General features: G+C 40.8%; 1 protein-coding gene across 2 annotated transcripts in view; it reads right to left on the reverse strand.

Moving 5' to 3' along the window:
- Window positions 1-12651, reverse strand: part of KCNH5 (potassium voltage-gated channel subfamily H member 5) — a 165033-nt gene that overhangs the window by 120392 nt on the left and 31990 nt on the right. For both annotated transcript variants that reach the window (XM_030484218.1, XM_030484219.1), the window contains exons 5-6: window positions 4956-5071; window positions 781-1173 (exon numbers count right to left, since the gene is read on the reverse strand). In XM_030484218.1, coding sequence (XP_030340078.1) covers window positions 781-1173; window positions 4956-5071 — 509 coding nt within the window. The remainder of the gene's footprint in view (window positions 1-780; window positions 1174-4955; window positions 5072-12651) is intronic.

Genomic DNA, 12651 nt, shown 5'->3' on the forward strand with positions numbered 1-12651 from the left:
TTTCAGTAATTAATTTTCTCTACAATGACTTGTGTGTGCATTATTTGTCATAGTTATTGCTTGTTTTCTCTATTATATTAGGCTGCAAGCCTGATTCCATAAATGTTAATATGTTTAGCAGTAAAGCTTTAATTCAGTGTCTGGTTAAGATATTTATGTTTCCTCTCCTCAGTTTCTAAAATTTCAGCTATAACTCAAGATCTATTTTTAAAAAATAGAGATAAATCTCCCTCTCAATTACACATTTTAAAAGATATCACAAAAAATAAAAAAGTTACAGCATGGTTCAAAAAGTATCCTAGGGCAGGATTTTAAAAATGCTCATTCAGAGGCATTCTCTACTTTTGTGTAAGTCAGTGGCAAATTTGCCACCAGCTTCAGCCAGAGCAGATACAGAGTTTTGATTGTTTATGTCAAGTCATATTAGTCTGCCTTGCAATGGATTAGAATTGCATAAAGGCAATCACTGGGTACAAAAAGGGAGGCTGTGGCAGGAGGACATACCAACTGGTCCAGCCCATTTTGATATGGACATCCAACAATGCTTTTGGAAGGCAAGCAAGTCATTCTAAAACCCATATGCATTAATGTACACATCCACACATGGTACTGAAGTGATAAGACACCTCTTCTCCAACATAGGAATGCCACATAGCTAAAGACCAGAAGCTTAAGTCCATCCCTGCACATTTGCACAGACCTTCAGTTGCCTCTTATTGCTGCCAGATGCCAGGGACCACGCCCTTCAATTAATTCCTAATTAAAACTACAATCACTTACCTCATCCACATTCTCAAAGGCATTGATGATGTCATATGGTAAACAGGACAGAAGATCAATCACAAACCATGTTTTCAGGTAGTTCATCCTTATGAGTTTGGGATCAGATATAACCTCTCCACCAGGGCCAACAAAGGTTGTATGAAAGTTCAAAACAATGTCAACCAGAAAAATAACATCCACGACACTGTCCAGCACAAGCCAGGCAATGTTGTTCTGTTTTGTTTTGAAGGAGACATTATATGGAACCATAATTGCTGTGTAGAATGTTAGAATTAAGATGACCCAGTCCCAAGTGGTCTTAAAAGCACAATAGTGTAGTATAATGTGTGGTGGAGTCTTTGGAGCTTCTTGCTTGTACTGAGGAAGAATATCAGATCCCAGCTGGAGAACCTGTAAAAGACAGAAAAGCAAACGTTACTGATTTCAATTAATATGATCCAATAAGGGGTCTTATGAATTTCTCTAAGGAGCAGCACAAAGACGGGACTGTGTTCATTGGACATTGCAAGTCAACACGCTGGTTCTAAATGATCTGATTTATTAAGAGTGTGTGGAGGCAGCTATCACTCAGTGAATGGGAACAGCACAGCATTTAAGGAAATCTTGCAAAAAAGGAGGCCTTTGCAGACGGACTGACTGAAAGAAAACCATGCCAACAGCAGGGGCAGAGAGGCTCCATAAACAGGTTATGGGTACTGACATCCCAGCTTATACTCTGCATTTATGAATATGAGTATTCATTCATATTTGGAAGCGTTAAAAGACTAATCCTTCATGATTGACCTCTTTTTTAAACCACTGTTGAGCCAGAACAATACCATATCAAAGTCCTTCTAAAATGAAGCACTGCGTGCACAATTTCTGCCTGAACACCCTGGCAATATCATGCTTCCTTCTCATTTTGTTCAAAACATTGTTGCTCTTACAAGCTCAATATCACTACTGGCTTCTCTTTTATTTCTTGTAATTACTTTTCTTTTTTGCATGTCTATAATCTCCCACATGCATGCTTTTGTAAAATGTGGAACTGGAAACATTGCAAAGAAACCAAGCCAAATTCACTTAAGACATTCCTCCCAGCTAATCTAATTACCTCTTATCTCAGTCCAATACAAGAAACAAAAGCACAAAGGAATGCACAACATGGAGATATATTGCACTGACAATTGAAAGATTCATGTGTATTGTGGAACTAATAACACCTATTACTTTTGGGGATCTCAAGACTGTATGGGATAAAACAAGTAATTCCAGCAACTTTAAAACTCATTTCAGCCCTCTACCTCTCCCATACTGGAGCTGATGCATCGTATTTGCAGAGTTGGATTGCAAAACGCAGTCACATATGTGTAAAAATGATCAAATGCAGGATTCTTCCTCTATGAAGAACAGTAAATAAACAGCACAACAACTAAGAATATGAACGAAAGTACCACAGATACGGATTCTCCCTTAATTCTTTGCAGTCTTATTTTTAAGATGAGAAAGCTGTTACTGAGATCAGACAGTAAAAGTCTCACTCTATTGAAAATGTGTCCTTCAGAAATCACCAGGGGACAACAACAGCAACCTCTCTCATTCTGTGTTGGACGATGTGGCTTCCCACCATGTCTAATCTGGCCCAGTGTCAGACTGTAACCTCATGTGATGCAAACCTTCTTCTGTCTACCTGATCCCACCCTCCCTAAGGTCCGTTTTAGCGATCACGACCTGTAAGGCAAGTCGGTTAAAGTGACATCATGAAAAACTAACTTACTGTTACATTAGTTAGAGATTTGTTTTCTACAGAGTCAGCTGAATTGCAAAAATTATCCTGCGGCCAGAAAAACACTAGACCCACCACACAGGCAGCAGTGAGAGTGTGGCAGAGACCTCCAGGAGACCGTTGGCTGCTCCCTTTGCCTAAGCCATGTGTTGAGCTCTACAAGAACAGCAACGCACACTGAGCGGTGTGGTCCCAATGGCACTTGCCAGAGACCCTCACAGATGCCAAACATCTGGTAACATAAAAATAATCAACCTTCAGGTGTTCCTTCCCTAGGGACCAGTACAAGGCTCACTAACAGTGTTCCTATAATCACCAATAGGCAAGGTTGAGCTGGCCACTGAAGCACACTGAACTTGCTGGTAGATCGATGGGTCCTTCCCTGGAATAAAAGCAATGATCAATACAGTCAATTTTTCACAGCAGCCTTTGTGCCAAAACTGTACCCTGCATTTAATACACTGTTTTGGCTTTGACTCATAATCTGGTCATTATCTCCAGTTATCTCTTTGGACTCCTCTGTGATCAACACTTTACTGGCATGATAAATCAGGACTGGGACTTATTTCCTCAGTTTCTCCAGACCTATTTGTTCCCTGCCTTGTTCACCGGGGCAGGAGCTGGAAACAGCCTCACTATAGCTGGAATAATAAGCTACTTAGGGCTCAAGCCAAATGCAATGAACATATGCTTGATAGTTCCCTATGCCTCTGGTGGTGGAGTGCTTAGGAGTTCCCATGATACTGTAAAAGCATAATTATTATTCTTAACATAATTTCATGCTGAGTTTGACATGGTGAGTGGGCAGCAAGTGGCTGTGGAGACCACTGAACTATAATGATTATTTCTTTCATGCTGCATGAATTTTTAATTTTAAACCACTAAAGAATACACAATATCTTGTTAGTCAGCTGCATTCATCAGACTCTCTGAATTATTCTTGTATACAACTAATGAAAATGGCTGATAACAGTTACGCCTGATAAAAGTGGGCAGTACCGCAAGGGATGTACTGTGACAATGCTCCTCCTCAGACACAGGAGTACAGAAGGTGAGGCCTGTACCGTGATGGTGTACCACCACTCAGTCTGCATTCCTCACAGCACTTTGCTTAGAAAGCAGTTTGCAGCTCTAAACAACTTGTAAAAGAAGACTGCACACTCTTCAAGCAACTTTCTTCCACCTGTTCCTGAGTAGAACCTTCTCCCTTACCTGAGCTTTTCCTATTGCCCAATCTAAATCCTCCTTGCTGTGACTTAATGCCATTACTTTTTCTCTAGCTACAGTGGTCTTGGTGAACAATTTCCTCTCTCATTCTATGTAACTGCTTTAGACATTTGAATAATGTTACCCTATCTTTTACAGTCTTCCCTTCTCTACGTTAAACCAATAATGGATGTAACTGGATTTACAGAACACTGAAATGTCGTAAATTAGAAAAGCAAGATGTGAGAGTGACTTCAGCAGTCATCCAAGCTATTGGTACAGGGTAATTCAAGGGAAAATATCACACTGCCAAACACCTGAAAACTATGGGTTTCCATTCTGATTTTAATTAGTGTTTTTATTATTGAAGTCCACTAAAGCCAGAAAGCGAATGAAAAAAAAAGAAAAACCCAAACATTTAAAGTTGCTATCAGCTCTTGATATCGAACCCAAAACAAACTCTCTGGCACGATGTGTCTAGGGCTGTCATTTTCAACAAACCATATATTCTGATCATATATTTTGATCCATATATTTTTCATTACCAATGGACATGAAGATGAACGCAGTACCTCTGTTTCATCAGTTAACCTGAAGGCATTCACTTGTTGCACCATCTGCATTATTAAGGAGATGTTTGCAACCTGCCAAAGAGTTCATTTCATCAGTTCTGAAGAAAAAAATGATGAGCAAAATATTGCAGGAATGACTTTGCAAGAAAGTTGAGATTAAGGTACACATGTAGTCAGTGTGCCTTGCACAAGCCCAAGGACCTAGACAGGGATACTTCCAAAGAGGTTTCTCAAACATTTCCCTAGGCGAGTGAGTAAGCGACCATCCACAGGGCTCAAGGACATCAAGTTTGGTTCCATGTCGCTGTGAAACAGCATGTAGAGGAGCACACTGTGCACCCCAAGTTAAGCAACAACCAGCAAACTGAGAACTGCATGCACAGAAATAGGGCCATGTAGGTAAAAGTGACCTATGGAGGCTGTTTTCATGACTGAAAGAGCATAACCTGTCCCAGAAATGTGGGCTTGGCACATAGTGCTGCTTTAGGATGAGCAGGAGAGATGCTGAAAAAAATCAGGGTTGGGAAATATTTTCCTTTAAAAATATTACTTCTTAATGGGTATTAGGGGTTTTTTCCCCATCTCTTCCTGCCTTACGAAGGTAGCAAGCTGGTATCTGTCCCACTTACTTCTGCTAACCGGGAGTGTTTGTGCACCACCTCAGCTTTGTTCATCGGCGTTAGCTGCTGCAGTACGCTCCGGCTGTTCGTCAGGGCCCGTGTCAACCGAGCAAACTTCGTCCAACCTGCGGGAAAGAGAGAAATCCTGTCAGAAGTACTCAGACTTCATTCATTGCTAGCAAATGTCCTTCATGTTCACCGATATTAAGTCTCAGACTTGAATAGTTGCTCTAAATTGCTGCACAGAACAGCTTCAGGCTCCAGGCTTCAAGACTTGCAAAAGAAAATACCAGTGCTTCAAGGCAAGTACAAGTAAATCTGAGTAAAATCAAAATGCTCTGGCTCGTTCTTTCTTCTGCCTTTTGGAGACATTGTGTTAAAGGTTGTGCTTTCAGTCTTCTGGGGACTTACTATGCTACTGAAATCTAATTCTAAGCCACTGAAGTTAATGCAAAGTCTTCCCAAGTCTGTAAATCCCGCTGAAGTAAAATCCTCCCCAGCTACACAAAGGCTCCTGCTGATTCAGAGCCACTGGAGCAGTCCCAAAAGTCTGATCCTAAAGTCTTTACTGTTTCTTGCCCCAACTGGATTTTAGGGACAAAACTAAAACTAAAAAACTAAAAAAAAAAACAAAAAAACAAAAAAACCAGCAAAATTCAGGGCTGCATCAACAGCAATGCTTCAGAATTAAAAAAAAATTAAAAAATCATTAAGACTTTAAAGATAGATTAAGTTCTAGATTTTAAGTGGCATCAAGAAACGCATTTAGCTGTTAAACTCATGATAAACAGCTGCCTTCATGGTAGCTTGAGACGCAGACACTGGGCAGGCCCTAGGGAATTTTTTGTGCAACATTCAAAAAGAGTTTGTTACCAATGGCAGCACCGACCTGGGAACGTGACATCACATCATTCCTCCTGGAAAAACACTCAAAGATGACAGCTGGCATGATGCGGCAATGGATGAGGTAGACCAGCAGTAGCAAAGAAAACACGAGGGGTTTAAACAGTGTAGCACCTTGGTGTTAAGCAGGAGAACTGAAAATCCAAGTATCCACAGGAAGAAAATGGCTCCCCAGGAGCACTGAAGGAAATGCTCAACACCCAGTTTAGCCAGGTATAACCTGGTATTTTACTACACAGGTGTGTATAAAATATCAAACAACTTATGGACAGGAAATGGGTTCAGGAGAAGACTTTACTTTTAAGTTGAATGCTGAGTATGTGAAAACTGGGCGAAATGTCACATCTGAGAAACAGAAATGTTGCGTTTCCTGTTAGCTAGGTTTATTTTTAAATGCCTGTTGTCTCGTAAGAGTCACGGACTTGGGAAGTTAAAGGAAGCCCTGGGGTAGATAAAATGAAGAGCAGAGAACAGGCAAGACAATAAAACTTCAAGAATAAAATAATTTATGATTTCGCTTTACAATTTACCACATATATATCATAGTCACACAAATGTAAATCCATTGTTCATCATTTAATAATCAAAACAGATCTAAATATCATGACCCACCATCAGCTCAGCATAACCATTTGTGTCAGGCTATTTATATATGACCTCAAAAATACACATTAAAAATGCACCAGAAAAAGGTAAAAAAAAAATGAAGTATTTTATTAACTTTTCATATCTAAACCTTAAATGTGAACTTCGGATATGCCTCATGCTTCTTGAGCTAACAGGGGTATCCAATTAGGGACATGCACTTTCTGTATTTAAACAAGGTCATGAGAGACTATAGTGATCTGAGTATAAACTATTAATTCGTAGGAAAAAAAATGTGGCTTTCTTTTTCCTAATTGTCTATAAAACTGTGGCAAGCAAACAGCTTTAAGACAAAAGTCAGAACTGTTCTTTCTTAGCCAGTGATTTCAAAGAGTCAACTGAGCATGGTAACAGCACCATGACAGCTCTGCCTCAACATCTCTCGTAATTGCTGGAGGCCACCGTGCATCCAGCTGATTGCTTTTGGCATGCTGCAACCACGCTGCAAGAATGAGAGAAAAAGAGCAGTTCTCCTCTGGAAGGTGGTCACCCACCTCCAGGCCCTGGGCAGGCACTTACACACATGTGCACACACTCAGTGTCCTCTTCCCCTGGAAAGACACTTCCCTGTGGCCCATGGGGATGAATTCAGGCCATTACCCAAGGTTTCCTTTGTCACCCTGCCCCACAGAGCTGATACAAGACTGACTGAAAAGCACCCAGCAAAGCTAAAGCCACCACAGCCAAGCTGTTGGATTCAGCCCCGAATGCTCCCGTTTGTCACATCCCAGCTTTGTCAGCTACTCCATCAGGAACCTCATAAAGTTCAACAGGGAGAAGTATAAAGTCCTGTACCTAAGGAGGTACAACCCCATGCACCAGGACGTGCTGAGGGCCACCCAGCTGGAAAGCAGCTTGGCAGAAAAGTACCTGAGGGTCCTGGTGGACCAGGTTGAACACAAACCAGTAACGTGTCCATGCTAGAAAGAAGGCAAATGGTATCCTTGGCTGCATTAGACAAAGTATTGCCAGCAGGTCAAGTGCGCTGATCCCTCCCATCTACTCAGCACTGGTGACACCAGTATCTGGAGTGGTGCTGTGTTCAGTTCTGGGGTCCCCAGCACAAGAGAGACATGGACATACTAAAGGGAGTCACAAAGGGCCACAAAGATAACTAAGGGACTGCAGCATCTCTCCTGTGAGGAAAGGCTGAGAGAGTTGGGACTGTTCAGCCTGGAGAAGAAAAGGCTCAGGGGTGGGGGACAGATCATAATGTATATAAATACCTAAAGGAAGGGTGCAAAGATGACAGAGTCAGGCTCTCTGGAGCCCAGTGACAGGGCCAGAGGCAATGGGCACAAAACAAATCAGAAGAGGTTCTGTCTGAGCACCAGGAAACACTGTTTTACTGTGAAGGTGACTGAGCAGTAGCAGAGGTTGCCCAGAGATGATGTGAAGTCTCCATCCCCGAGATACTCTAAAGCTGTATGGACATGGTCCTGGGCAACCGGTCATAGGGGGCCCTGCTTGAGCGAGGGGATTGGACAAGATGACCACAGAGGGACCTTCCAACCTCAACCATTCTACGATTTTGTGACCTTTTTGATGGCTGATAGTTAATGATTCAAGGTTTACTTTATTTTCTGAGATTTAGGGCATGGATTTGTACAGTGATTAGATGAGGATTTGGAGAAGAGTCAGGGGCTGGCAATAATAGGAGATGGCTTCATGTAGTCTCTTGAAATCCTTTCCCACGGCGCTTCACAGACGTAGAGATACAACTCACAAAAATATAGGTTTTAAAAATACCTCTCCTCTTGTAAAAGCAAAACTGGTGAGAAACCCCTTGTCATTGTCTTCGGTAAGAAACACATTAACCACAAATACAGAAAGCCTGGGGAAGCTGGGGAAGATGTACCACAAGGAACTGGAGGAGTAAGACGGCAATTCTTTTGCTGTAAGAATAAAAAGAAAGGACGAACTACAACTTTTTCAAATACTCCCTTTCTACCTTGATGAGATCATCGGGGTCATGTGAAAGAAAGAAGCATTCGGGGTTACCACTCTGATCATCTGGTCTGACCTCTTCTTTTCACAGGGCAAATAATTTCATTATGTCCCTTCTCCACCAAGACCAAAGCTTTACTTTGTGCTAGAGCAGACCTTTTGCAAAAATCCTTCCAACCTCATTTAGAGACTTCACATTTTCACATTTCTTTAAGCCCTGTGAATTCCATGATTCTGGACATTGGAAGTACAGAATACACTAACATGACTTTTTTCTAATTCAGCACAAAGTTCAGCATTATTCTACCTGCTCCAATCTATCCATCTGCAATAGTGTGAAAAAGTACGAAGTTCTTTTGTTTCCTATTTACAACCCAAGAGAATTAAAAACATAGCAACAGCAAGATGCTGGGATATGAGTGGGAAGGCGAAAATGTATACAGGCTGCCTCATGTCTGAAATAATCTGTATAGGGTACATTTCTCTGTTTCTTGACCTTGTTGTAGACTAGATAAGTTCAGAATTATATTTAAAACCAATGTGTATGTTTAAATAGACCAGGCAAAATCTGCATAGCTGCACACTGCTGTCAATGTTTCTTCAATCAGTTCTCTCCCTTCGTCCTGTCTATAGAGACAATTGAAAAGAATGACAATTTTATCCCATGTATTAGTGACTGCCTCTCTTCACAGATAGATACTTTCTGTCTGGAAGGAGTAAAGGAGCGGCACAAACAGCAGGTGTAAGAAGGGAGGTAAAAAACTACTCATGAGGAAAAGCAACACTTCTGATGCTCTCTTCAGCTTAGCTGGACTGTGTTTTTCTTCCACGGCACCACTTGAAAAATAATACCCTGAACTTGCACGACTGCACTCAAATTCTTAGGACAAGGGCAACATCGTCAGATCACACACCAGATCAGGCCAGCAGCTGCTTCTCCTTACAAGAAGTTAAACTGGGTATTTCAGAGGAACATGTCAACTACCTCAAATGAAAATTCTGGAATAACATACACATACAATGATTGTTGCCCCTGGTCCTCTTTAATTGCTTTCTGATTCATGGACAAAACCAGAAGAATTTGTACCTCTGCTCTAAAAAAAACAAACAAAAACCAACACCTGCATTCATTTTCATGATTCAAAACAAAGATCTGTTCTTAAACAGGAGCCTAGCAAAATATTCCCCCAGTCTGAGCCCTTACTCAAATTAAAATTCCCACATTCTCAGTAAATTGAAGATGTGGGTTTAACAGCTCCATACAGTTACGAAAATAGGACTTGAAGAAGGCAAGCATTCTAATAGATGTGATCTAAACTAGTCTCTGCCTTGGCCCAGCTGTAACATTGTCCTTGCGAGCATGCACGTGTTTTCTTCCTCCATACATTCTAGTCACAGTTAAATATTTACATCCACAAAATATTCTGATGCTCTAATTGGGACTGCCAATTTGACAACCCTCTGTGGGGCTAACTGAGCTGGGGGTGACTTGGTGGCATACTTCACACAACAGCTGAGCCAGATCTCTGAAGATAAAAAAAAGGGAGTACTAAATTAATTTTGCTCCACTAGTGCTTAAGCCACCTTCCCTGTACAAACATCAGCAGTCAACAGGCATACCCAATACCTTCAAAAATAACAGCAAATAGTTTCAAATATAAGTATCTTCAAGTTACAAAACCCTTCAAATTCAATTAGGCATTGAAAAGTTGCAATCTCTCTGACCGGAGTTGTTTACAGGTCCAAATATAGACTTAGCCACCTAGCTAACAGTCATGCAGAAAAAAAAAAAAATAAAAATCTCTAGTACATAAACTATATTATGTTATTTTAAAGCTAAATTCATACATCAGAGATTATGAAGAGTTTAAAATCTCAAGGCGAGATGTTAATGTTCTTTATAGTGCACTTGCTCTGAAATATCTAGACATGGCTAGATCCCCCTAATAAAACATTAGTGTAGCTCTACTGGGTTGCAATTAACCTTTTTGTCAAGGTTTGTCTGGTCTTAAAAGGTTCAGAAATAATGATGTCTTTTAAATCAGTTTAACAGGGAACTATCCAATGTCTTAAACTGCAGTGAAAACACTTGGGTTAAGAATGATATTCTGTATGAAAAACAACTACAGAGGGCAATTACAGCAATGCTCATGTGGATTCCTGCCTGCAGGAGTATAACGAACACCTCCAGACCATGGAAAGGTGGTTGTTCTCCTCTCACAGAGAGGAAGAACAAAACAGTTAACATAAAGAATGTTTAAATAATACATACTCTATGACTAAGCCACAAAAGCAAAGAACTAGCATCACTCAGGCAGTATGGAATTCAACTGATAACATGGATCATCCTTTTGCATAAATAGTTAGCATCTACAAATCTCAACTATTTCTAGATGTTCAGACAGTAAAATCATTACATTGGCTGGCTGCTTGCTCTTTATTGCAGGTAAAGTATGGTTGAAAGAGCTCATTATCTCTTCAAAAAACTTAATCATCCTGGTTTTGCTTTGCTAGAGAGAGAGGGATAAATGGGATTCCTGAATAAATAGAATAATAGTCAAACAAATCTCAATCACTCCCACGATGCAGTAAAACTATTTATGAACTGAAGAACCACAGAGTCTATTCAAATGTAATTCAAAATATTAGGATAAATTTCCTGATTTGAAATTCTGTACTGCACTGTCTGATAATGCACTGCACTCTTGGGATAGTTTTTACATCTGACCTCCATTCTAGCTCCATGTTGTATTCCCAGTTACCATCCACCCACGGCAACTACTGGGGAGCTCAAAACGGATGAAGAATTAACAGATAATCTTGGGCATACTTTACCTCTCTGAGCTTCAGTTTCTTCTCCTTATATGAAGCTAATGCTAATGACCTACTTTGCAAGCCATTTTGAGATCTACCGACGTAAAGTGCTAAGATTTATACACCACTAGACTACATTAGGTATATGATGTATTCTTATATTCAATTCTGACATAGCCTTAGATTTACAGTGCACAACTTTTAAATTTCCCATTTCTGCAACTACAGCTAAACTTCACACACACACATACGGCCACCAAGGACTTATTTCCCATATTAAAAAAAAGTGCAAATTTGCCACCACAACCAAACAAAAAAGACTAAGTACTGTAAATGTCAGTCAACTGGCTTTTAGGAGTTTGTCAGCAAAATGATACCATTCAGTGGTTAAGGAAAAAGGACTACACCAGCCAAAGGCTCAGGGTCAAAAGGAAGGCAGCTGCTAGAAATGAAAAAGCAGCATGCAACAAAGCACTCAGGGATGGAAAGAAAAAGGGAACAAGTAAACGTGCATAAGAAATTACAGCTTACGAGAATGGACATGGAAAGCTAAAGACATATGGAAAAGGTCCTTCTCTGGCTAGATTTATTACTGTAACAATGAAGTTTTTAAAAGTCTCCCAGAATACAACCAAAAGGCTTTCTGCACTCACATGCAGAAAGGGCAAACAGGCTGACCCAAATAATTACAGGTTGCTCAGCCTGATCTCAGTGCCAGGCAAAATGAGAGAAAAGCCGATCTGAGTTTCAATATGTTTAATAAAAAAGAAAAGGAAAGGAACATAATGAATGGCTGTCAGTAGAGAACAATGTAAAATGCCCCACAATGTTAATTTCATTATTTTATAAGAATATAAATTTGGTTCAGGAAGACAGCCAAACATCTTGACAGAAAAAGCTGAAGGCTAAATGCAACAGCCAGCCGGAGCTGCAGTGTATGTATGATGCACGCCAGAGAGGCACAAACCAGGGCGCCCTGTACTAGCACTACCTTGCTGGGGCGGGGCTGGGCTGGGCAGCAGCGTGGACCACTGAAAACCTCAGTGGCTGCCCTGGGTTTGCTCCTGTTGTGGCTGAAACCAGGACAGCTCCCACTTGCAGCCAAGGACCCAACAGCTCCCAAATCAGAACAGCCACAATGCTTACCATGTAACATCACCTCATCCTGGTGCTGTATTTGAACCACCTGAGAGCCACAGGTTGGCCAAATCCTCTTGTACGGTAATCTTCACTGAATTGACACTCACAACAAAATATTGAGACTACGCAGTTCAGTAAATTACAGGTTAAATGTATGAAGAACCTGCTACCTGAAGATACCTAACAAGGAGAAGTGGAAAATAGTAAAAAATTATTACTGAGAGCCTTCTGGACCTTCAGTGGACAAGTCCTCTCC

The sequence above is a fragment of the Strigops habroptila genome, chromosome 4 (genome assembly GCF_004027225.2).
Source record: "Strigops habroptila isolate Jane chromosome 4, bStrHab1.2.pri, whole genome shotgun sequence".
NCBI lineage: Eukaryota > Metazoa > Chordata > Aves > Psittaciformes > Psittacidae > Strigops > Strigops habroptila.